The sequence below is a fragment of the Lepisosteus platostomus genome, chromosome 10 (assembly GCF_059453375.1).
Source record: "Lepisosteus platostomus isolate fLepPlt1 chromosome 10, fLepPlt1.hap1, whole genome shotgun sequence".
Lineage (NCBI taxonomy): Eukaryota > Metazoa > Chordata > Actinopteri > Semionotiformes > Lepisosteidae > Lepisosteus > Lepisosteus platostomus.
In genome coordinates this window covers 55,822,578-55,849,958 of record NC_142620.1, presented here as the reverse complement: position 1 = coordinate 55,849,958, position 27,381 = coordinate 55,822,578, and the positions used below count along the sequence as shown (strand labels likewise).

General features: G+C 41.5%; 1 protein-coding gene across 4 annotated transcripts in view; it reads left to right on the top strand.

The window, feature by feature from the left end:
* The window catches only part of pcdh19 (protocadherin 19), a 59,874-nt gene extending 32,732 nt beyond the window's left edge, over window positions 1-27,142 (top strand). For all 4 annotated transcript variants that reach the window (XM_088597470.1, XM_088597469.1, XM_088597465.1 and 1 more), the window contains exons 3-5: window positions 800-858; window positions 2,871-3,043; window positions 24,511-27,142. In XM_088597470.1, the coding sequence (XP_088453596.1) occupies window positions 800-858; window positions 2,871-3,043; window positions 24,511-25,079 (801 nt within the window). In that variant the 3' untranslated portion in view covers window positions 25,080-27,142. The remainder of the gene's footprint in view (window positions 1-799; window positions 859-2,870; window positions 3,044-24,510) is intronic.
* Window positions 27,143-27,381: the final 239 nt, after the last annotated feature.

The following is a 27,381-nucleotide window of genomic DNA, read 5'->3' as shown; positions in this document are numbered from 1 at the left end:
TGGGATCCAAAGTTTCCTCACGAGTTGAGCTGGTGACACATTCTGTAATCTCCTCTGAGTCAGAGACAGGGAGGATTTTAGTGAAGCTGAGCAAAGAAGCAGCTGTTTTTCTTGCTTTCAACAAGGTAAACAGCTGCACCTGATCAACACATCAAGAATGAGGACTGTATTTTTCGGAAAAAGATTGATGGCTTTGTGACAAGGAGTCCCTGCGACACCACTAGCTACCTGAGCACCTGCTGCGCTGTTGTTGACATGACTTTACAATTTCTGTTTCCTGTCTTTGTCCTTGTTCTATTCTTTATCAATGTGAGAATAAAGCCAGCACTAACATGAGACGCCTTGGACCGGTTATTTCATCTGGGTCAGGGATTCTCCATTGCTGAATTGCATGTGTGTTCTATGCTTTCAAGGTGTTAGACATCCCCCAGTACAAGCCACTTTTTGTTTTTTCTTCTTTTAGCTACAGAATATTATTGGTTTAAAAATATGCTGGAAATTGTAAGGGAGCTGTTTTTTGTCCCCAATGAAATGCTGGCCTCCTTGGCCCCATTTAAAAAAATCCAGGTCTGACTGATGGTGGTTAATGCCGAAGTAAGGAGAATGTTAATGCAGCGCTCACAGACTTCAGCGCTTACAGTACATTCTTCCTGCTTTGAAAGAGAATTTATTTTGCCTTTGAAAGCTGAGGCAGCTAACAGAAGCCTTTGTGTAAAATAACATTTCTATTGAAAGGCAATTAACATTATTTTGGTTGGTCCCAACATAATTAAGTATGTCTGTATTTCTTCTCTTTCAGACTGAGAATTATTCCATTGACTCCAGTTATGTAAACAGCAGAGCACACCTCATTAAAAGGTACGTCTCGATTAGAGAATTACGATGATTTCTTTTCTCCCATTTCTCTTTAATCTTCTCATTTCATTTTGTCGCAAGCAAGTAACAAATGTAAATGCAGTACAAAACCAAAATCATTTAAAATAACAATAGTATTCGCAGAACAACGAGGAAAGAGGATTGTCTTGGTTGGTAAACAAACATTAATTTATAGAATCAACTTGAGTAGACTCACCTTTCAGTCAGAGAGAAAGGGCCATTTGAAAAACAAAATGGGAATATTGTACATACCAGTACAATAGAAATCTTGAAAAGATTCAGGAATTACATATTTAAAAATCAAATTCTGAAATCATTTTAAGGAAAATATATGTCTTAATACAGTACTTTTATGCAGTATTTACTTTCTGGGAGTCATCTTTAATTTCTCTTTACAAAAAGCCCATGAAGATTTAATTACAAATGCTTTTTTTCCCAATCAGAACAGAAATGCTTACTTTCTTTCTCATGTTAATTTAAAAGGAGGTTTAGATTTTTCTGCCTATACACGTTACTCTTTTTATTTAAGTCTTTTATTAAAAATACTTTTAAAAGAAATATGGGATTTCCATTTGAAAGGGAATATTAGATACTTTGAGGGATGAGGCCCTAGTTTAAATAACAGAAATGCACTCTGCCATTCTTTTCAAATTGAAGTCCTTACTTGGACCAGGTTGCCTTTATATTACTATCATTCACTAGAATTTGGGGGAAAAGTGAAAACGGAGATTGTTTGTAGAGTCTTAATACTGCATTCCTAAGCTTCCACTGGGAGCTACAAGGCATAATGCAAGCCAACAATTATATCAAATTGTCCATTGCTCAGGGGCTGCAGAGAGGGTCCTACATAACAATTGTGCATTGTGTTTCACCTTTTGGAACAGAATATTCTTGCTTTTAGCTGCGAGTGTGTGTCTTGAGTTTTAAACCCATTACCGCAATTTCTTTCTCAAAAAGATGCCTTGTATTTATGTAAACAAAGAGCATTTAAGTGCAGTCTCTGCAGTTCACTACAAAGAAATCCCCTCAGGACGCCTTGCCTGTACTTTGGGACAGGTGCAATTACAATGATAACATCAGAGAGCCACCATCACCACTGCTGCAGTCTGAGCAAATTGCCTGCTGAATTAAGCAGGAGAGAAAATCTGCTTAAATCAGTGTGATCCTCATTTGGCTTGTATGGGAGCATGATTTATATGTATAGATAATTTTGTTTTGTTTTCTGTAAGGCATACAGCTCTAATGGTTATCAAGGAGAGGTATAAATGCTCAAGAAACCCAGTACAGTAAACGATCACACCTAGCTGTTCCTAATAAATGATCTCACCTTTTGCCTCCAAGTTACCGCTGAAGGAAAAACAAAATGTTTCTCATGAGGTTTCTACTGTTTTTAAAGACTTTTGTAGATTTTGTGTTTGAAGTAATGAAAGGTGATTTTCCTAGACAGCAGCTGCATTTATCCACACCCTAGTGGACCAGCCCCCAGCCTAAGTAGGTAAACAGTGTCCTAAATTAGCTCCGGCATAGAGCAACTCCGTAAATGTCTCGGACATAAAAAATTCACCACTTCATCTTACATGAAATCATACTACTATGACACAGTTCTTCCAAATGCCAAGGCAAATGCTTTCACACCTGTAAAAGTTTTATTACAAGAGGAGATGGCGCACAAGCTTGCGCTCCAGAGTTATTCTGTTGCTCATTGACCCCCACAGGAGAAGCTTTCTCTTCCAAATGGTTGACTCCACAAGCTTCACTCCATTCAGGTTAACAGATGACTGTTAGTCCATACTGGGTCTGGGCTGAACTAAAATAGTTCTTCAGCTCCAGCTGTCCGGTTTATCTGATCCACCTGCAGTCTCCAGTTCCTAAGCAGCAGACATGTTTCTGAGACAGGGAGGAGAAGAGAAAGAGCAACAGAAGGAAGGAGTCTTTATCTGATCGGACTTGACGTGACCAAAAAAATCAGCATTTTTTTATCTTGGGCATTGCAGCACATCAACATTCAAGGACTTGGAAGGGAACAGTCTCAAGGACAGCGGCCATGAGGAGAGTGACCAGACAGACAGTGAGCACGACGTGCAGCGAGGCCTCTATTCCGACACAGCGGTGAACGATGTGCTCAATATGAATGTCCCATCCAGTGGCTCTCAGCTCCCCGACCCAGGTAAGATGACCTTTCTGGTAAGATGACTGGCATAGTTTGGGAGTATGACAGTCGGCCATTTATATGCTTGACCTCCAAGACTAGTTTCTTCCAGAGAGAATTGTCTGAGACCTCAGAACTGTTTCCACTTCTGATGTCTCCAAGAACAGAGAGTTATTTAATGTAGTCATTTTAGGAAAGCATTTATTTTATTTGGAAGAATTCATCTGGTCAGAACATGAGAAGACACAACACAGGCTAACAGACATTTTCATATCGCTCATACCCGCTTTCCTACAAGTTCGATAAAGTTATGTCCTTATATAGATTTCTTCTTGTTGGATCTGCCAAAGCCAGGTCTACATGAATGGCAGCAATTAGTCTGATGAAGGTGGAAGGTGGAAATCTGCATTTTGTATTCCCTCTCATGCATTATTCATCAGAATCATTTAGCAGGGAATTAATGTTGACGTTTTTTTTTTCATTTTAAAAGACATCAGATCTGTTGGCATGAGCCTGTTAGGGGGTCATGTTAGTACTCACTGCTGCCAATCACTATAATAGTGTCCTGGAGCAATAATGAATTTAGTCATGCAGTTCTGCAGGATAGAAGCAAAAACGAGTTGGAAAAAGAGATACTACAGGAGACTGGCTCTTTCAGGCCTGAAGGAGGAAGAAACCCTCTGCTTAGGCAGTGATTTAGGCTTGGCAAGGTAAAGTAATGGGATACGAAAACAGTGGGATACAAAACCAAGCCACCGTTTTAGTAATAATTCCACTAAGCAAAAAAGCGGCTATGGTATCACTTCCACTCTCCAGTTCTTCACACAGCAGGGCTTCTGCCACAGCAATTAAAAAAGGACGGTTGGATTTTCAGTGTGTTGTTTTTAATCCTCCTCATTTCTTCATGAAAGAAAGTTAAATTAAGTAAATGAATACACAAGGGGTGAAGGGACCACACATCAGTTTTTTTGAGGCTCCACATAGCCCAGAAATAATTTATTAGATTGATTTATCGGGCTTTTAAACAGCATATGACGAAGAGAAGGAAATTGGCTGAAGAACCAATTAGGAACTTATTAACACCCTGGCATGAAGGACCTGGGGCACTTACTGCCTGCTAAATTGCTATTCCTTTATTTTCAAAGCAAGGATCACCTGTGTGTTTTTAAAAAGGCTTGTACCTGAATAAAGACATTTGTGTAACGATTATTCTCTAGTCAGCCGTTACTGTTTGAGCTAAATCTACAAATTGAGTTGTGCATGTGCTTATGTGACTGTGAAGGAGAGTATTTATTGTTTTCAAAAGCTACAAGGAAATAAAAAGGGACGTGATTGCTTTCACAAACTTCCATTGTCGTTGAAAATCTGTAGGTGCCAAGTTACAGGCTGTGCTGCAGCAAGTGCTGTTAATAATTATGAAATCAATTCACGGAAGGCACTTACACATGCAAGTGTAATGACATTGTAAATGCGACTGTCATTACATTCATAGCGGAATAGTCCAATTATAAAGTAGAAGTGAATTGCTGGCTTGCTAGACTGGACTGACAGGGCTCACTACAGTGTCCTCCTCACTACGGAGGCCGTGCTGACCTTTAGAAGCGATGTTTTGAAAGGAATCTTCTTGTATTCCTCTGAACCGTTCCCTTCCTGCCTCATGAAAACCGCCCAATAAAACACTTGATTTTCAACTGCGCACAGTTGTGAAGTGTGTGCCGTTTAGAAGAAGAAAAAAAAATTAAAAGCATACAAAAAAGCAAATCTTTGTTAATTAGCATTAAGTCAATGGACATCCATCATTTGCGGTGCTGGTTTCTGCAAAGTAAATCGAAAATGACAAAACACAGCCGTTCCAGATGCCTAATGGGAATTCTTCAGAGCTGGAGTTCGTCTCTATGGGGACTGAAACAGATTTGAAACAGTGCAATTGCCAAAGGAAAAAAAAGAACCTCTTATTACAAAGGCTCCCTTTTAGTTGTTTTACTTAATAATCATGGAAGCAAACAAACACAAATAGGTGGAAGAGGTTTTCTCCTCCACTGCCTTTTACTCCAGGCCCCTTTATAGGGCTCGTGTTTACTGTTCTCGCAGTGCTGTGCTGGTTTGGCGATGCTGACTCGAGAGACAGAGCCACTTTCTTTTCGAAGAATTCAAAGGAACAATCAGATCCCACGAAACTGCTGTTTTAGTAGGACTCATTTTTTTGTATTGGTTTATTTACATGGGATTCTGTCCTGTGGGATTTGTGCTTAGTAAGGAAACACAGCACAGTGTCTCTTTTAGCTTTAACTGCTCGACAGATGTTAATCCCAGACTTGGTTAGAAAGTTCAGGTGCTGTGGCTCAAGGCAACATTTGAGAATATGTGACCTTTTGACCCGGAGGTGAGTGTGAGGCTGTAAGCACACACACTGGAGCCTTGGTTTCTACAGGCATATTTTCATCCCTCCTAGCTTTCTAGTGACCCATGAGTGATTTGCTTTAGCGTTCCAACGCCTTGTAATTGTGCCAGAATGGACAGCAGAATGCCTCGAGGGCAAGGATGGGTTTTGGTCTCATTTCTTGAGGAGACTCTGATCTCATGAACTCTGTGTTTTGAGTTCATTAAGTGGCTCATCCCTCCAGGCAATGTCTTTTTATCAATTCTGCTGCCAGCGATGCAAACAGAAGCCTCACAGAGTCCCATTAGATGTAAACAGCAGTTCTTAAAATGAAAAAAAAAAGTAGTTATTGAGCATACTGTGCATCGACCCCACAATATGAACATAGGTCTCTGAAGACAGTACCAGATCCACATCCTTGACATAAATATAAAGAGATAATAAATTGATCATGATGGAATGGCAATGCATTATTTTGATGTGCTGTTTAAATCATTCCAGAGCTGAATGTAGATTAAAATGATTCTTAAAAAAGTCACAATGCATCAGTGTGATTCAGACTGATAGTTCCTGATTGCCAGAAAGCTCATGAGAAAAACAAGTAATATGAGATCAGCCCTAATAAAGATCTCATCACTTTGGTTCAATTAAGTGATTTACAGCTATTAATATTTAATTTATGTTTGCCAATGACTGTTAGAAGGTGATATCCATTAAACTTAAACATGCCAACATGCATACATGCATACTAAACAGACCCTAAACAATCTGTCTCGTTTTTTATTGTGTGAATGAACTAAGTCATATCTGAGTTCTGCGGGTAATGTTGAGTCTTTTTAAATATTGACAGATTTTAATATGATACAGACGACTAGAGAATTAATTAAAGCACATGATATTGTAGCATGTAAGTACAATATTGCACTGTTCCATCCCTGTTGTGCATTAAAGCAAGAGCTGCTCCGCTCTGCGCAGCCATGCTTTTGCTGGATTGAAATAGTTCAGTATGGGTGCTGTCTAAATGTGCCAGTGACTGGAGCATGGTTTGCTGCTATTATGTAGGTTTGCATTGAGATCTCTTAGCTGATGCACATCTGTGAGCACAAAGAAGTCTCTGAGCAGACCGCTGTGAGTCTGTGAGCCCCACATGATTACACACAGCGTGTGTCCTGAGTGCACTGACATACAAGTGCACTAAAGTCCTGTGCTTTTGAAGTGTTGGGTTTTTTGACAGGCGCCCCTCTCTGGGTGGGGGACACTGAAGGAGCCAGATGTGAGAAGAATCGCTGCAGACACTGTTATGTCAGTACAGCATCCTCTGTCACAGAAACATTCCTTCTTTTGCACTTACGTGCAGGAACCCAAGAGACCCTTAGGAGCTCAATTAGCACCAGCTGGGGTTGGCGCTTCTCGTTTGTAATTCATCGCTTCATTTTATTCTCACCCCGTGAGCTTTCTAATCATCATCCTTCCCCTTCCTAGACTCCTTCTGCTCCCGATGGGTGTGTTTTTTAAGAGAAGGCAATGGACCAGCAGGCTGGTGTTTCTTGACTGCCCCGAGCTTGAATATTGCGGCCCATTACTGCTAAAATCACCAGGGCTCTAACTGCTGTTAATTGATTCTAATAACTTTTTTATTGCGCTAATACTAAAAAAAAAACTGAAAATGTACAAGTGCTTAATGACACTCACATTTTATGTTAAATTAAAAATCTGTTTATTCAATAACACATGCCCTAGATGTAATCTAGAAGCATTTTTTAAAATTTCTGCTTGTGATCTGTTAATGAAAACGATGACAGATATCAAAATTAGGTGGAATGGTGTGAAAGCCTGGGAGACGATATAGTGAAAATTAGAAAACAGGCTTCAAACAAAACAGATGAGAAAAAAAGGAAGATGATAGTCTTATTGACAGGTATGAGCCCTTCTTTCATGCTTCTCAAATATCCCATGAGTTCCTCACAAGATGTGTGTGTGTTTGTAATAAACACGTATTTGAATTAAACATCAAGCACAGCTACAGTTGTGTTTAAATGAAATCCTTTCACCTGTCGTCTTCTGATCTTTATAATTAAAAACTAGATATTGAGATTATCCTATTTTATGTTAATATACTTAGACGCAAAATTCCTCTCTAAGAATACCACACAGCAGGAAAAAATGCTGACAAACAATGGCTTCAGAAATAGAAAAGTCATGCAAGTTCTTGCAGCAAAGATGCACATACAATGATATATGGTTATGGCTTGTCTTCTAGTATAAGCTCTGGAAAAATAGAAAGAAAAAGAAACATAGGAGAAAATTTCCTTTTATGCTTCAACTGATACATCCAAAAAAAGGGAATGAGTGAAAGATGAATGTGGTAAACTACTGAGTGCACTTCAATAGTCATTTAAACCATTTTGCATGTAGGTTTATTATTAATAGTGCTGTTTTTATTATGACAGGACAAGGCTGTGACTGGTTTTTGAGAGGTTAATTTGCAGCTAATCCCAAGGAGGTTCTACATTGATGTATTTTTGCTCTTTCTGAAAGATGTTTTTTTCCTTCTGTTTCCTCAAAATGCTGATTTTCTGTATTTGATTGCCACTCTCAGAGCTGGGGTCAGAGTGAGAACGACAGGCGCGGGAATTCATTTTTATTAAAAACCTTTGTAGGAGCAGATTTATATCACTGATATTGGCATTTGCTGTTGGGTTAGGGCAGCATTATCCTGGTTCCACAGGGGTTTTCTCAAATGGGTTTCTTTTAGTTGATATTTTCCCCTTAGTTTGGTAAATATTTATTGTAGAATTACAATTGTGAATTCAGTTTAGAATGAAATATTAAGAGGCACAGCGGAGCAGCAGTTGGCTGCTGCCTCACAGCTGCTGGGTCCTGGGTTCGAGTCTTCTGTGAGTGAGCTGGAATCAGGAGTCAAGCCGGCGCCTAACCGGCACTGCTCTGTTCCTGCATCTGCTTGCTTTGTTGAACTACAGTTCCTGTGTCTTTTTTCACATCAGCTTTCTGCATTTTATTCTGTCTTTAAATGAATGGAGTTTGTAACAGACATTCGGGAGGAATAATAAATCCTGATCTCGCACACTTCCTTACGTATGTCCTGCATCCGGGAGTTCTGCTTGCGGATCTTTCGCATCCCTCCTGCCACCTTCTTTACACTCTTACACCACCCTCTAACCCCCTGCCCCACTATAGTTTGGCCTATATTCATGACTTAACTGCCATTCCCTCAGCTGTGGGTGCAAGTGGATACCATACTGTACCCCAGTATTACAGGACAGGAACCCAGGAGTGTTGCTTTTCCTCACACTGAAAATAGAAGAGGTTTAATTTTACTTTAAACTTTCTTTGGCCTTAACTTTATAACTCTATGCCCTGGAATCACATCACTTTCTTAAATATACACTAGGCATATTTCTTTAGTAAATCCATCGGAGACTGGATTTCCTACAGAGCCAGTTATTATGGATGATGTATAAGGCATGTAGTGTTGCAAGGTGAGGAGTTCATTATACCTTTACCTGGAGTGCTGGTGATGTAGCCCAAGCTTTAAGCTCTGTTGACAAAGCCTTTTTCATGTGAATCCCAGAGTTCAGCGTGGGGAAGATAAACTAAGAAATTCTAACCCTTACGCATCTTGACTTCATATCAAAAAGTGTAAATAATCCCCCCAGACAACCTCATGAATTGCAATGCATTGCAGAAAAAATATATAACTGTATTATTCATGCCAGATGGGAACATTTTCAGATCAAGTCTATCCGTAACAAAATAAGAGAGGCTGAAAGCCGATGATCATCAGGGAGTTTCGAAAGGGAGAGAAAGAAAGGAAAGGAAGGAAAGAGAAGTCCCCCAGCTCCCCATTCTTCCGTTGAAGCTGCCTCTTTGGAGCTTTATCTGGTTGAGCTGTGGTTGCGTTCTGAGAGAGACCTGTTAAAAGGTTAATGAGAGCGGAAAAACAGAAGAAGAGGCAGAGGGAGGGGGAGACACTCTGGCTATAATCTGAGTTGCCTGGTGGTGGCTTCAGCCATGCAGCCTGTTGTTGGGTTTATTAGCTGTGCACATTGATTAGAGTTTGATCGAGGGTGCCAGAGGCTTGCTGGGCCTGCAGAAGGCAGCTCTCTGCTCCCTGCTGCACCAGGCCTGTCTGTCTGATCTCTCAGGTGGTTCTTGGGTCCAAACACGCTCCAAGAGATTTTTCACTCAGACACTGGCCACCTGCAGGCTCCACAACAGCTTGGGACAGTACAGGTGGGCTATATGGGGGCCCCCTGGGGCACCAGAGGCTAGAGACAGGCCAGGACAGGTCAGTGCAGAAGGCAAGGAGCAATTTAAACTTCAGAGGAGCACAAAACCTGTCTGTGCTCTAATCATTTCACAATAAGAGGTCAGCACAACCAAGCCTTTTGTCAGCAGCAATAAAGGAGTTTTGGCTTTAATCCAGTTCTATCATTTCTTTAATGACCTTTCATTCTCCGCCTGGAGATCTGAGTTCAGACACTCCCCCCCAGCTCTCTGATGCAACAGTATTTAAGCAACTTCTGAAATAAAATTGCTGCTAATAACTAGGTTTTAAATAATTTTTATTCCAAAATCCGTTTGACCTGAGGCATGTCCACACAGTATGGTGAAATGCACCTGTCGCTATCTTGTCCTATGGCACCAGAAAACTTTCAGGGGGGGCCAGCACAAGCATGGATGGTTTGTTCTTGCCTGGACTGGGCTGTCATTACTCAGATCCTTGGGTAACTGACACAAGACAGGGTCCCCCCGGGGCTGAGACTGTCTGGCAGTCTTCCCACAGAAATCCGCAGCGAAATTCCATTAACTCCAGTGAGCTCTCTCGTTTCAGAGTGAATTAACTCTCATAATCATGGCCCAGCTGTGTAAAAGCTTTACTAAAAGCAAAAAATTATACTAGTTAGGCAAAACTGTTTTTTTAAGCCTTTGAATTTGATATTATAAACATGCTAATTCAAACATGCACATACAGCTGTTGTTGAAAAAACTTACATTGCTTAGATACAGAGCTTCTAGGCTATATGACATTTCTCCTTTTTTCATGATGAAATGTTCAAGCATGTTTTCTGTGCTCTGTAAGACAATGTGGTCTCATGACATGTGCACACCTTAACCTGCAGCTTTCTGTCCAGAAATCGATAATATATCTGCAGCTGTGAAAAATGTAGCTTTCTTCTACCACTGCAATGAGCTTTTTTCTTTTCTATACATGGCACCATATCTACAGAGGATAAAGATGGTTCTAAGAAATTCTGTTCTCCGGGTTCACATGAAACACTGTCTAGTGCAGCTCCTTATCATGTTCAGCCTGAGCTTAAATCCCAAGAGTAGATCCACTTTTTCTGGTCTTCCCGAATTTGCAGTATTTTTGGCAGCTAATCTAGGATTCTCACTTTATCTCACCCCACCTTTTCCTACATTACAGTAAAGCTTTAGAAATTCACTATAATGATGCCTCCTATCAATAGGTCTTGTCTTTTGTACTGCAGTTAAGGCAGTTACAGGCAACAAAAGGTCATTACCCTGGGCAGGTGCCATTTATATATCTTACCCAGCTGATGCATATTTAGTGCGATTTCTTTTTAAAATGTCTTTCACATAGCGATCTGTTTTAAAGAAATGGCGTGCTCACTGCAGTCTATCTAAATACCACTCATAACTGCAGCCCTCATTATGTGCTCCTCATTCTGAGCCTATATGGAAAGTGATGCAGACGCCCTCCAAGCACAGAGCTTTTCACTACTGTGTCCGCTGAGCTCTCTTGGTTGCAGAACTGAAAACCTTAATTGAACAAATGTGCCCTGCGAGACCTTTTCACTTGTTCTGAGGTCCTAAAGATGAAGTAATTTGAAGTTAGCTATACAGCTTTGCAGGTAACCTTAAGTATATTATATAAATGACCAAGCGCTGTTTATTAAGGTAGGTCTTACTTACGTACTTACGTACGTGTTCAAGGTGCACAGTGCCTCAAAGCACTACTCACATACAGTGAACCTGTCAGTGTCTGAGACTGCCTTTCCTCTCCTCAACCTGCTGTCTACCCTAGTGAGACTCTGGTGTTGAAATTCTGAATTCTTATCAGAGAAAACAACTGCACTGCAGAAAGATGAAGTATGGGTGGATTATCTTGTATCAGTCAGAGTTTTAAAAGTAAATGGGAGATCTGGAAGAGTTCTGCCTCGACTCAAGTGACTTTCATTGCATTCTGTCTGCCCCTGTTCTTCCACCCATAATCTGCTGCCTCGAGCAGGGGATAATAGGCACATACAGTACACTCTCTGGTGGTCCCACACTTTCTGTTCTGGGTTTTGCAGTTGCATCCCAAAAAAGAAGGGAAGGAACAGAGAGGATCAGCTCAGATGAGCGTTTTTTTTCGTTTCATACTCCCTCGTTATGGAAAGGTTGTAATGGAAACTCGTTACTCTCTGGGCAGCCTATTAACTTTTATGATTTGAGAGCCCCCCTCCCAGCCCCTTAAAAAAAGAAAATAAAAAGTAATGGAAGAGGCTTGCTGTTAAGTTTTACTGTAGTTTTTTTTTTTTGCAATGTGCAGGATAACCAATTAGGAACAGAGGCTTGACTTCAGATAAAGGAAATAGATGTAATGGGATTTTCAGAAAGACAGGTGCTTCAAGCACATCTGGTCAGCAGGTGTTTCAGAATTTTATATCTAAAGTTTATATTATTAACACTTAATAGCAAAATAGTCCCCGAGGTTTCAGTTCATAGTTGTCAGTGACAGCAGAGATAAACCTTGCTACAGAAGAGAGACAAAAAACAATCCCATTCTCTTTTCTACTGAAACCTAACGAAGTTTTTTCTTCTAAACTCAGTCATAGGTTGCTGTACATCTCTGTCATGAAATGAGTTTTTGCTGTGAATTTGTTTTGAAACACTGTGATTTGAAATAGGAAATCACACAGGAGAAATGCATTAGGTGGATGTTAGTTTTCTTCTGAGAATTCTTGCTGTATTACACAGTGAGTGTAGCAGACACAAAAATAGTATTGCTGAAAAAAGGCTTTATAAGTAACATAAATGAAAGGCAATGTGTTTTTATCAATTCATTTGTTGATATTATTAGATTTGTTATATTAATAAGCTCATTTCTCTTGAGAGTCAGAGAAAGCTCTCACATGAGAATCATTTGTCAGAGCAATCACAGCCGACGAGGAGGAGCTGTAGATCTTCTTTTGACTGGGTAACTTCAGGGATGAAACAAACACTGAGCCCCCCCCACACAGTCATGAAACATGGAAAGGTTGACACTGCGGTATTCTGTAGCTCTGACATATGCCTACTAGAGGCAGCTGTGCCCCCTACCCCCTCCATAAGGGGTATAGCCTGCCTGGCAACAGAGGGTTGCATGCCATAAGCAAGAGAGACCCTAGGCACATACTGTCACAGCTGAGCTGTGGAGCTGTGGCACCGTTGCTTTCCTCTGCCCTACTCTTTTAGGGTTAAGGGCATTTAATGTCACAGCCCAGCATGTGACCAAACATGGGTGTGGGGCCTTGTATAACCAGGTCCTAACAGTACATGACATTGGACATTGTGTTTTGCAAAACAACATTCTGAAAACTTGTAGCACTGAGGTTATTTGGCTTCATCTTGCTCCTGTTTGCAGGGGTCATTATCTGGGCTGTTGTTGTTGAGGAATTTTTCGTAGTAATTTTTCTTTTACAAGAACTGGTTCAGTGCCAGCTTGCAAGGCCAGGGTGCCGCTCAAGTGAAACTCGTAAAATGTGTGGAGCATTTCAGCATGCTCTGACACTGTGAGGCTTGGTGCTAAAACACAACAGTATCAAATCAATTCAATGTGCATTCAAAACAATGGCCTTTCATAGAAACACTTCAAAATGTCTTGCTACCACTAAAAATGTAACACAGAATGCCTTTGTTTTCATTTCCTTTCAGGAGAGCATTAGGGGAAAACTAAACAGATTTAGATCTGACACGTAGGAGCATGTGCAAGCAGCCATATCACCCCACAGCTCTCACCTGGCTACCCACTGAAGCTAAGCTGGGTTGAGCCTGGTCAGTACCTGGATGGGAGACTCCTGGGAAGCTATGGCTGCTACTGGAAGTGGTTTTAGTGGGACCTGCGGGGTGTGCCCACTGTGTGGCGCCACTGTGTATAGTGGCGGAGACACTAACTGTAGTGGGTGCTGCCTTTCAGATGAGACGTTAAACAAGCTCCTGCCTCAGTGGTCATTAAAAATCCCCAAGCATTTCTCAATAAGAGTAGGAGATATCCTGGTGTGTGGGACAAATTTTCCCCCTCAGCCTTTACGGTGGCCTCCAAATTGTACCCATTTATGATTGGCTCGCACTGGCCCTGCGATGGACTGGTGGTGCCCCCCAGGGTGTACCCTGACTTGCGCTCTTTGCTAGCCAGGTAGGCTTCGGCTTCCTGCGACACTGTATGGTACAGTATAAAGCTGTTTGGCAAATGACACGACATAACATGAAATAGGAACATAACTATGTTTTAACAACAGGAAAACCCTTTGCATGGATTTCCTTAAAACTGCTAAGCACTATGGCAATGTGATTGTGTTTACTGGATTACTGTGATTCAGTCACATTCACATAGTAAATAATCAATACAACAGTATGAGAAGGACACAGGCAGTATTAACAGACATTGTGATATACGTTTTTCTTCTGATAACTTCTTATCATTCTCACTTAGCCAGAAAGTGTTATTGATGTAGTTCATTCTGAATGACTGCAGTTAATTAAGCTTTTTCGATTATCAAATGGAAGGACAAGATCAGCTAAAGTTTTACAGTGTGATATATTTGTGTATACAGATTGTGACCAAGAATAGCATTTTAATGGTGCCCCTTTCATATTGTGGAAAAAACTGACTCACACTGCTCTCCCTGTAGGACAGGTCTGCCCCTTTTGTGTGTCTCTGCCCAACACAGCTGTGATTCTGAGATCCAGTGAAGTGCCAGAACTGACAGTGGGCATTGTAGTTCTGCTTTCCCTAGAGGCACAAATGTTAAAATGCTTCTGCATGCATGGGTAGCAGGCTTCATTTTAACATCACACATTGTCCTACTTCCATAGATTGTTAAAGACACAGGAAGAAAGAAAAAGAGCAATAGGAAGGAAAAATAAAACAACAACAGAAGTATGTGCCCGCCTGAGCTACAAGATAAAACAGAATATAAAATGTATAGTCCACACTGACACAATTGTACATGCCTGAATGACAACTCACATTACATTAATTATGTAACAGTTATATTCAAGCAGGGAACATCTTGTTGGGAAATAAAGTCTAGAGATCTCAGCATTCCAGCTGAGCACACAGTGGTCTTTGAGGGCCCAGCTGTCTCGAGAAAGACAGCATTGATTTGTTGAGCTGAGGTTGGCTGAGATGTCCAGGTGGGTCTGTTTCTTTCTCAGGCAGATTGGCACTTGGGAATTCCAATTTATTTCCACAGGAGGAAGCCCACTTTTTTCAAGCCTAGTTTTATGATAGTACTATAGTGGAAAACAAAGAGGGTGGCGACATAACTTTGGCATTAAGAGAAAGATGGTCGGTAGGAGGCAGGATATTTCTGTACCTCATCTGTAACCACCTGGCCATAGCGCCGCGGTGAGCTCTCCTTGGCCAGGTCCTTCTGCCTGAGCAGGCTTTCAGCTGGGTGACAGCATCTCGGCGGGCTCTCAGCTCTGTTTTGCCCACAATGGGGAATGTCCATCACTATTCTTGTGATCAGAGTACAGTGTGGTCAGGTCCTTGGTATTTTATTCAAACAAAATAAAATCCCGGTCTGGATTTCAGGAGACATACTCAAAACCATCCTTCTTTAATTTCACACGGATTAAGACTACAGAGATTGTGCTCAGCCAATTCATAGCTTTGTCGTTTGGCAGGTGTTTTTAAATCTGGAGACCAGCCTGTAGGTGCAAGTATTAGGTAGCTTGACCTTTCTCTTACTCCTTAATCCTGCTGAATCCCTTTTCCCATGGGTAAGTGCACTGATGAAAATTGCAGGGGAATGTTGACGAATGGGAAGCTGAGTTTTCCTTGAGTCATTTATGGTTCAAATCGCTTTTCAAATATCGACTGTCCCTTGACAATGATGGCATTAAAGATGACCTCTATGTCAGCCTTAAATCCAGAATAGCCTGTGATGTGTGCAGTTTCTTTCACCATTTGTGCACATTTTAAAGAAAATATAACGAATGGTAAAAGCATTTATTTTTCCTCCAAGTTCAAGGGTTCATGTTTGGTTACTTAACAGCTAAATGGAACCTGAAGAGGCTGAACACTCTGCTGAAAACTTTGTGATATAACCCATTTTATCGCTTGTAGAAATTTCTGTAGATAATAATATTTGCTGTGGTTGGATATTAGTAAAAAAAAAAGGTAAAATGCCATAGGGACTCTCCTATCTATGATTAAAGCCAGGGGATTAGAGAAAAGTTAAATGATTTGAGCAATGTGCTCCCACACTATTTCATCCCTTGTGGAATTCTGATCAGGTGACCAATGAATAAGCAGTCCCACACCCATCTCACACTGCTGCTCCATTCCTCCAAGATACAATTTACTGAGCCTTATCCCTTCTGCTCCTCACAGGCTCTAGGGTTTAACTGCGAATTAGCTAGATCACTCGGTCGAGCTTACATGCAACGCACATCATGCTTCCGTTTCTGCAAAGATGTCCAGGATGATGAATTGCAGAGGGGAGAATGTGTGAGCGTGCGTGAGCTTGTGTGCTTGTGCATTTGCAATTCCTTCACGGAACAGAGGGTGGGCAGTGAGTCAGACTAACTCCTAGGGCTCCCCCGGGAAGCATGGGGTGATACCTCTTGTTTGCTTCCACTGTGTTCCTCCAGATTTAACGAGAAGCAACTGGGATTTCAGCGACCGGAGATTCAGGAATAAATCATGTAGCCCTGGCTTTTCTTTATGTGTCTCTACTTGACACCCTGAAATGCTGGTTTGTGGCTTATTGTAAATTAGGCAGCCCCTTCAATATGGTTACTGTCTATAAGCATGGCAGCAGTCAGCCTTATCCCTGCCATCTCCTTCTCAAGAGACCCCTTTCCTTCCCGCACAGCCTTGCTTTTTTCTCCGTGGCATTGATATATTGCAATCCTTCAGCTCACTAAGAGGTCCAAACTGGATTGGCTTTCATTACTTTTAACTCACAACGTTAATTGCCTATTTATTTTATCAAGTTATTTAGCAAAGCGATACATTTCACCAGGGGATGATCGTCCACTTAAGTCTTCGTTTTTTTCATTACAGCAACTTATTACATCTGTCAGCATCAAGATGTATGAGTGTCTCATCAAGATATGGCTTAAGGTATACAGCTACAGTAGCTATTTATCTGACTGCTCAGGTATGAGGAGAGGGACAAAATCAGTAATTTTTGCTTCCATCCACAATGCTAAGTATTCGATGCAGTCTACGTCGTCAGATCTCTACCATACAACTATATCCATTGCAAAGATTTATTCACTCAGAACTTAAGTTTGCAACCTAGAGTTGTCTAGACCCACTTTGCATGACCTCGTGTCAACAGCTTCTCCTAATGAAAAACATACAGTATATAATGATACCAATGAATTAAAATCTGGCAGACTTGTCTGTCATCCTACCAGCAAATTCAGTTCATTATCACAACAAAACACACTGTATTTGGTAGAGGTAGTTCCACTGAACTATATAGCACTCTTGCCATGACAGCATGATTTATAAAATAAGTCTGCAAATGTTTTTTGGTGCAGTTGCAGGGCGGCTAAACAGATGCTGTTTGTACCAATTTAAACTGACTGCATTGTTTGTCAGCATGAGTTTACGAATTCATTCTTTAACAGCGAGTCACCATGGGTTGTTTGGGGTGAGTGTACACTAAATTTGGCACGTAACACCATGGGCCTTTTATAATAATTAATAGAAACCATGTGAAAATGTTGACCAGAGACATTAGTAACTCTGTCTGTTCATATTATTTTTTTAAACAACAGCAGCAGGGTTTGATTGCACTGACTAGCTGTCAGAGACGCTCACCACAGTTCTCGAGGACTGATTGTGAATCACTTCCTGATAAATTGACTGGTACTAATGCTATGAAATGTAAGTAGCCGAAAAAACACTTGATTTACCATCCATAAGACAGGGCTGCCGCCGGAATACTGTAATTTCGTTAATAATTAATATCTGTGAGAAGGGCAGGCTGGCTGTCTGTCTGCTGAACCATAAAATCTTTTTGGAATAAATTAGGGAAAGTAAGGTGTTCATAATAGTAGAGACCAGGCAAGACAGACACAAGGACATGCAGGAGAGGAGACCCAGAGCTGGCAGAAAAACAGCCTCTACAGGCTCTGCACCTCTGGAAGAGTGAGCTCCCACTGTTTGTAAAAACAAGCTCATAACACTCCATCTTCAAGTCCCCTAGGCCTCCTCTCCAGCGTGATTTATGGGAGGAAAACAGGATTGCAATCTTGGGATGACAGCAGCTTTTGGGCTCTCCCAGGTGGATTCTGGCTGGCCTGATGTGGCTGTGCTTCAATTTGGCATGAGATGTAGGGTACTGAGGTTAACCTTTACACTGGATGGACTTTTTATTACTTCACAAGCCCTCATACTGTAGATAACAGTCTGTATGCAGCAGGTCTTGTAGACACTGGATGTTTCTGGTGTTAGTCTGATATTTGCTGCACATATTGTACAGTACATCAACCTTGATGTGAGTTTCTATAATCTGGCAGCAGCTAAAGTAAGTCTAACCAGTTAACTGAATATGCTAAACCACAAAAACAAGCAATCTGCCTGGAAACTCCACTGGTGTAAAGAGAGTACTGTATTAAGCATAGCCACAGGGTGTAGTTTGCACAAACTTCATAGATCGGTATTAGATATGATACATGCAACTTTTGTCATTTGGACTCCCCAAAAATCTATTTGGTTTGATCAGAATCTGTTTATCTATTATGATAATAGTATGAGGAGTAAAAAACGTTTCACAGGATGCCCTAGTAAAGTGGTTCTCAGTTCTGATCAAGGGGCACCACTGTGTCTGCTGGGTTTTTTTCTGCTGGGACCTTAGTCACCATTGCTGATTGATACCTGTAACTGATCTGCTTGCTGGCTTAGATGTGTTTCTAAACTCAGTCCTTGGTTAAAAAAATACCTTATTTAAAGTGCATTACAAATACCTTCAGCAAACAGAATCCTGTACTGTCTCTCCTTAGCTTGGTAATTAAGAATTTGCTCCTGTCTGTCTGAGTAAATAGTTCCTGATACACTGTTAATTGATGATGCTCAGACACAGGTGTAAATGACACTGATTCAGACTCTCCCACAGAGAGTCAGTGTTGGTGCTTCTGCTTGAGCCCAGTTGGTTATATTTCAGCTCACACACCTGAATGAGGGCAGTTCTGAAACTTTTTAATAAGCACGGGGTTCATATTAATTTCAAATTCCATTCAGCGTTTTAAGAGCTGAAAACAATTTGAAAAAATTTAAAAAGGTTCAAATTGAAATTTAGCCTGTAGTTAAGAAGTAAACTTAAGCTGAAACAGAAGACACAGGGGTCCTAGTCCAGCTAACAGAGACACGGGGTTCCTGGATCACAGTGACTATACTTTGGAAGGGACTTAAACCCACAGCATCTCAAAATGGTTGAAAACATCTAAGAAAGGTTTGGGGACACCCCTGTATTGTGCCAGTCGTGTCAGAACAGAACCATCCTAGGGCAGAAACAGAACAACCAGACATGAGCTGCTCTGTTAGCTCTGTTAGAGCTGATTATCTCTTGTGCTGATCCAAATGAATTGCAAGGTAAAACAGTTACAAATATGAAGACATGGACAAAAACTACTTCAACTACTGTACAAGTGCAACAAAGATGAGGAAAAAGCCTGCCCTCTCTTTGGAGAGCTGTAAATTCATTATTTAATAGCTCATTTTGAACATTGCCTTGTTTTCCCTAGGTACATCCCTTACAAAGAAGGAGATTTTAATGCTGTTCTTTGCAGAGATCTAAGTGGGATATCTTTATTAGTTTATTAGAGTGTTGACAATTCCAGTCATATAGAGGTCTTTTGCTTCCTTTACTGTTCTGAAACCTAAAGGTCCAGTATGACAGAATCCATAGTTCCATTAAAGTAGCAAGTTTGAAGTTTGGTCTGTTGTTACCCTTGCTGAGTCCCTGATGTTTTTTTTGTCTTCATTAAATGCCACCTGCACTTATTTTAGTGTAGATTTATTGCTCTGATATTTGCTCTACAAAATAACAAAGCCATCATCATTTTAAATACTTCTGTGTGTCACTGGAGCGAAGACATGTTTTTCTCTTGGCCAGAAAATCAGTGATCTAGGGATCCTATTAATTCCAGGATTTTTGCTCATTGTAAGCAGTTTGTTTAAAAGTGCCGAGCTAGGCAAATGCGGGCGGATACCCTTTGTTAGCCAAACAGGCAGACAAAGTGCAGGCTACCTCCTAGTTCATGTCGGTGCCTCTCTCTTGGTGCCAATAAAAGAAAGACGGCCAAGCTATTTCTGTTTCTGCTGGAAGCTCAGGGGAGTTCACAAGGTATCCTGTCGGCCATTACACTTCATAACAAGAGATGCTGTCTTCAACTGAAAAAAAAATCTCTGGGCCCAGGACAACTGGTACACATGTCTGTGAGGCTGCAGAGCTGCAGTTTTTCATCCAGTCTCTCCAAACCATATAAGTTATTGCCTTCGTTGTTAGTTTGTTAAGTGGCTGATTTTTTCTTTGTTTGTTAAGGCGGCATAGTTACTAGTAAAATGGTCCCATATGAATCTCAGGAAATATATAATTTTTGGTGAAGCCTTTTGAATGTTCATTATCGAACTCGGGTATTGAATACAAAGTATTAACTGCCTCTTCTCAGGCTTCAACTTTCTTGATTGACCTGAGATGTTATTACTTGAGGACTTTTTTTCCATTAATCCACCTGAAATGTTTGAGAATTTGCAATACTGTAATACTAACACAACCATTCAAAACAGACCAATGAACAAGCTGACTTGCTAACAAAGTTTTTCTTTTCCTGTCAGCAATTCATGGTACAGCAATAATTTTCTCATCCAATAAAATATGTCTGTACTTTGTTTAATTTATAGTAAGAATCCCCAGTGCTCCTCGTTTCCCAGAGACTGTGTTCTGCTGATTTGTGTTAAGTCTTCCTGAGTCTTGACAATGTCCCTGGCCTTATCAGATAAGATAAGATCACTTTATTGGCCATATACAATTTCTTGCATTAGGAATTGTCTTTTCACATAGCCCAGCTTGCTCTCCTTGAGACACACAGACAGGGAGAGAAGCTTGGGGTCAGAGCGTAGGGTCAGCCATTGTACAGCACCCCTGGAGCAGTTGGGGTTAAGGGCCTTGCTCAGGGGCCCAATGGAGTAGGATTCCTCTGCCAGACACAGGATTTGAACCTGGCAACCTTCCAGCCACAGGCGCAGATCCTTAACCACAGAGCCACCGCTCTGCCCAATAAACCTTCCCCCACCGTGTCGGGCTCAGGCTGCATGCACCCTTCTTGTAGCATTACAGCACCATTTGAACCTCATCATTTTCAGCCTTTTTGGAGGGAAAACGATGTCTGTTTTCCAGGGCTGACGAGGCAGAAAATCGACTCCTGCCAGAAAGGCTGAGAGGCTGGCAGGGGCTCAGAGTTTTGGAATCTTTTCTTCAAATAAACAGTTATCCTCTTCATGTTCTGGGATTTCAACCTCAGTCCTGCACTAATTTACTCCTTTTGTCACAATATCATGAAAAGTACATTAAACCTCAGAGGATTTGTAAAGATTTCACATAATTGAAACTCTGCTCTGAAAATGATGAGCAGCAGATTTTGCCGACAGAGACTTGTATTTGGGTATAAAAAGACATAAAACAGTGACCGCGCGGCTAGGCATCTTGCTTTCACAGGGCTGTGCCCCGTGCCGTTTGATGATATCATCTCATTTTGATGATAACAATGTGAGAGTGCAGCAGGTGGTAGTTTCGAAGCACCTGAGAATTAACACAATTTAAATTGATCTTAGTCCAGTGAGTGCAATGTAATTTCGGGTAACTAGAAGTAATGAACAAGGTAAAGTTTATCACCTTTAGGTTGTGCAAATGCATTTGAAGCGCCAAGATTTTCATAGCAGAACTGTGTTCATCTCTCTCATTCCCTATCTATATATATATCTTCCCTAATGATTTGTAATTCTTTGAACTCTGATTCTGATTTAACTGTGAAATTACATCCTTCTTCTCAGCAGTGCCAAGGGAGTTAGATTCTCAATACTTTTTTTTATTTCATGTTATTTTATTTTTTAATTCAAAACTGTATTATTTTTTAATTTTTTTATCCAGGCAGTATCTTGTTCCCAATGGATTTTAATTAGTAATTAGATATCAGATACTGTATAGAAAATCTTTCTCCTAATAACGAACTACATACTGTACTTAATGTCTGTTTCGAGACGTGATTGGCAAGCTTTTTGCCTGCTGATTTTCAATAGACAAACACAGCTGGAGGTGCCTGATCTCTTGCAGTTCTCAAGCTTGCCCGATTCATGCGGCAGTATTGCTAAGCCTTTAATTACTTAGTTTGTTAGCATTAAATTTGAGCATTTCCAAAGACAGGAAGAGATTTTTTTGTCCGCAGTTTTTCTTTTTCTTTATTTTTTTTTTACTCTGAGACGATTGCGTCTAACATCTGTGACACATGTAGAGAGAAAAGGGGTTAAGAGAATTGTGACATTAATGAATCTTTGCTTTCAGAGCCATGTCATTTACAGATAAATTGCTCCCTCAGAGACCCCCAACTGCTCTCAATACAGCCTTCACTTTTGGTACAGAGAAAAAAAAAAGATATTCATAAACTCCAAGTACTCATTCTTGTTTATGGAAGAGTGTTTGAGAGTGTTAACTATGCATTTGTGAGCATTTATTCTCAGACCAGCCAAGACCTAATTTTGATAGGAATTCATTTAAAGCACCTAATATTGAACAAGCGGATGCTTATAAATCCATCTGCCTGAAAACGTGACGATCTTACGTTGATTGGAATTCTTGAAGAGAGTGTTTGGTGGCAGGTGTGCTAGCCTTTTGAGGCTAACCCCTGTTGCCATGGTGACAAAATTGACAATTGGCGATGAAAAGCCCTTTCAAGATTCTGTGTGTTCTCAGGGTCTGGTAATTATAGAGTAAATTTAAGCCACTTACTGCAGTGGGACAGAAGAGTTTTTTTTTTAATTTCTTGTTTTCCTATAGCGCTGGCAGCTCGTCTTTTGCTGGTGGGGCGGTGAACGGGAGGTGCTCAGAGACGGCCAGGGCAGACGGGGTCTGTGTTTTCACTCGGTGTGCGTGCGCTTGTGTGCGCTTGTGTGTGGTCATGGCTGGCGCCTAAAAAAGGTTCAACCGCCGACTGGTGTTCAAAGGGAGCCGCCATCCTCTAAAGCCAAAGAAATCTGCGGTGCAGCCTTTCGTAAAGCATTAATAAGGCTTGGGAGCCCCGGCTCCTTAGCTGATATCTGACATCGGAACGTGAAAACGGCTTCTCTGCATGGCTCTGAGCCTTCAGCCTGTCAGTCACTCTCATCACATCCCAGTTTCTGGAACGCAGTGCCGGTAGCTGTGCCTGTGGAATGCCACGGAGCAGAGCCTGTGTTCAATCTTTAAATATCGATCCAAGACTGAGAGCCGACATGCCCCTCAGAGTACAAAAAAAGGATAATTAGTGACTTTAATTGGGTGATCTGTCAAGTTGGGAATGCCAGATATAAATGCACACTTGGTTCAATGACAGTCTGCTCACAAGCCCTTACGGTCACCTTGGGTCTCTTGGATCTGAGAACAGAGATTAAGAAAGACTGCACCTCCATCTGAACAACAAAAATGTTGGTTTCTGTGTGGTTCTTGCTTTGATTTTCCAAAATAATTTTAAAGGTACAAGAAGAAGGAACATAATGGCAGTTTCACATCGGGATTGTGTTTGTCTGCTGCTGTGGTTCACCTGAGCTTACCCTAGAATTTCCCTGCTGTTCTGTGTGACCCAGTTTGAGCAAGTCTCTCCTCTGGCCAGTGAAATATATGTTGTCATTTTTGTATGCACAAGCAAATACTTTGGTGCAAAGAAATCTGTCTGACCTCTGTTGACATTTTTCAACCTGATCATTGTGGCATTTTTCAATTGCTTCTTACCTTTGCTTCTGGCCTTACTTGTACAATGCTGATTCCTGCGATCACAAGTGCGTAGATACAGCTTGTGAATGGTGTGTCACCATGTGCCAGAATCCATAGTCAAACCCACACAACACTTGCTACCGCTCGGGCTTTTGCGTCAGTCTGAGCAAGGGTGCGACTGCTTGGCGTGTATGGGTGTGTGCAGAAACAGCGGCAGCTCAGATGTGCCTGGGAAAGGTTAGCTAAAGATATTTATGAAAAATGAGTGCTAGCAAAGAATGTTCTGGCACAGTGTTTCGAGTAGAATGTCTTAAAAATGATGAAACACACTTGTTTTAAATAACAGGAAATAAAGGGAAAAACAGGTTTTCAGCATATGCATAAGAACGTGGCTTTAGCTCTATAAAGCATAATGATGGAAAAGCAGCTTGAAGGTCTTTCCACAGATACAACAAAAGGGTGACTGTATGCAGAGATACTGATTCATACAAATCTCTTCTCACAGCAGCGTTAAAATATCATTATATATTTATAACCACATACAGCACAAGAGGCAACAGACAACCAAAAGCTATGTTTTTGTTCCTTTTATATTGAAGCATGTGATTTCATTGCTTAAGCCTTGCCTTTCATCAGGTTCTGCTGCAGGAAACGGTCCTGCTTAAATGGACTTCCTGCTTTAGTGCTGTCTGGAATTGGCTCATTCAGCTAGCCTCAGTGGGTGTTTTTCTTTGCGGGGCTGATCCTGTCATATTTAACTATGTAGGGACAAGGAGTTGGGCTTGTCTTTGGAAAAGAAGATAAATTATGTGCTTCGGTCCCTTGATGTTTCAAAGACTGAGCGGAAATCTAATGTTTTCGCTCCTCTCCCTGTCTGTCGCTCTCCTCAGATCCAAGCGAGGGCTTCCACTGCCAGGAGGAGTGTCGCATCCTTGGGCACTCCGACCGCTGCTGGATGCCCAGAGTGCCCATTCCGGCCCGTGCCAAATCCCCGGAACACGGTCGCAACATCATTGCCCTGTCCATAGAGGCCCCGACGGTGGACGTCCCGCACTACGAAGACTGTGGCACCAAGAGGACTTTTGCCACTTTCGGCAAGGACGGCTCTGACCACGGTCAGGAGGGGGAGAGGGGTGAGATGAAGGTGAAAAGGACAACTGAGCTGCCCGTCTGCAGCCCCAAGGCCAACGGGGCCATCCGAGAGGCAGGCAACGGGCGGGAAGCCGTGAGCCCCATCACCTCCCCAGTGCACTTAAAGAGCCCCATCTGCGCCAAACCCCCCGCCTCCTACAACACGCTGCACTGCCGCGACGCCGAGAGGATCGCCAACCACAGCCTGCTGCGGCAGCCGGAGGGCAAGGACAGTGAGCCGGCGGTGCGAGAAATCAGCCAGCTCTTCCACGAGCACAGGGACAAGGACTCCCCCGGGGGGAAGCGCCTGAAGGACATCGTTCTCTAAAGGGGCTGCGGGGAAGCGGAGCGCGACAGGCTGCACACACTTGCATCGGAACACCTGGAAACACATCGACTGCGTATCTCAGGCAGGCGCGGTGGGGAAAGCGATCGACTCGGGAGAGGATACGCGGCGCTGGGTGTCTGGGGAAAGGAGGGGGCAGTGGGGAATTTTTTCTTTTGCGTTTCCTTGTCGTTATTCACTGTCCAGGAGAGAGGGAACTGAAAGGCTACTGGTTACCGTGTAACGTGCCGAATCCCGGGACAGACAGCCGTGGAGATGGGACTCCTGTGAAGGCGGAATCATGCCTTTTGTGTTGAGTTTTTGATATTGCCTTTTTGGGGGGGGGGGGGGGGGAGGTGGCTGCCAGACCATTCTACCATTTCAATCCCAAGAGACCATTTTTTTGGAAGGAAAGAATCTGCAACAGACAGATAATCCATTTCTATCATTTAAACTTTTTTTGTTGTTGCTTTTTTTCTGTTACCACTGGCTATTTCGCTTTTTTTAAAACAAGGAGAAAGACGGCTTTCTTGGCGAGTTCATTTTCGTTTTGCCCAAAGTTTCAATTCATAAAACAACAAAAAATATTCCCCTCCACGTTTCACTGAAGACATTCCAGCTTCTCTCACAGACACAGAGATGTGAGTGGATTTACTTTTTTTTTCTCTGAAGAAGCTAAATAAACACTTATCAGAAGATGTCCATGGATAGGATAGCTGGGAAATGGTAATTCCCTCAACAGGTCTCTCAAAGTAAACAGTGAAAAGACTGAAAAGACTCATTTCCCAAAAGTCACCAGTCCCCATTCACTGTTGTAGGTGGAAGAGATGGGGCACAGTTTAAGAGAACTGTGTGCTCCAGTCTCCCCGTCGTCTGGAATTCTGACTATGGGGCTAGGTTCTAAAAGGATCATCAATCACATGTCTTGCTGTATGTGAAGCTCTATATAGGGTTAATTTTTTTAAAAATAACCAGTTGTTATGTGACAATCCCTTTAATGTTTCCTTTAAAAAAACCTGAATAAATAAACATTGGTGTTCAACTGAAACTAAAGTAGCGTTTTGTTACACAAACACAGAAAAGGAAAAAATCGTATATGCCAAAATATATTTTATAAATAATTTAAAAATGTATTATGAGAAATTTAATGCTGTATAGTTATTTTATTAGTAAGTTATACTTGAATTAACAGGCTTTTTTGTTTATTATGATGATCATAATTTTTTTTTCTCCAAAACTGAACTTTATGTTTTACTATGTTACCCCTGGCAACTGTTAACTTGCAGTCTACCTTGTTGTAAAAGAGTTTCTTATTGGTCAGTTCTCGTGCCATCAAGTTTCTGTGAGCTGTGTGGGCTAATAGAAAAATATAAAAGAAAAATAACAAAAAAAAACAATTTCAGCACCTACAGTAGTGTGTCAGTAAATATAAAAAAGAGCTTAGCGTGAGGTAGGAAACAAAACCAAAAACAGGATGTAGGAAAAGACTAAAGGAGACTAGAGGGAATTGGTCAAACTTACTGAGCTGAAAGGAAAATGGCTTTGTGACCCAGAGAAGGGTGGTGTCACACATTTCTACACTGATCTGTTTCTGTGTATTTGATCTAAGGTTCAGTTCTGTGGTATTAATGCATAGCTTTAAGGTCCTCCTTGTGGTTAGTTTCTCTCCACAAGGTAGATAAGGTAGAAGAGGACCGGAAGAGCAACCAAGACTGCTCCTGTTGTACTGAGAACAGTGAGGATGTCTGAAGCTCTTCCAGCCTCTTGAAGCATATCCATTGGCAAGGTCTTGTAATCGAGTGCACAGGGTGACGAAAAAGAAGCAAAAACATTGCCTGGATTCGTAGACTGGATGAACGTGCTTAAATCCGAAAGATAATCTGTACTTGTTTGTGGGTTTTCAGTTGCACTGGAACACACTGGACAGTGGAACAAGATGCATAACATACAATAGAACTTGTGGCTGAATGTTTGCAGGTCTCTCCAACAGCTTATGGCAACATGAAAATCGGAGTAATCACTGAATGTATACAGCAGCTTATTATTAAACTATTAAATGTTCTCCACTTAGCTTCCTTGTCTTTTTATGAATATGAGTGTTGGAATTCTTTAATGCACTGAAATTTAATTTATAAAGAAAAAATGTGCTTGTCTGCGTGTGTGTGAGAGAGAATGGTACAGATTTCTATGTGGCCACACCTGTGCAAATTCCAAGTGAGTGTATTATAACTCTTTGTGGCCTATCATTAACATAAGAACATAAGAAATCGTACACTTGAGAGGAGGCCATGTGAACCATGTTGCT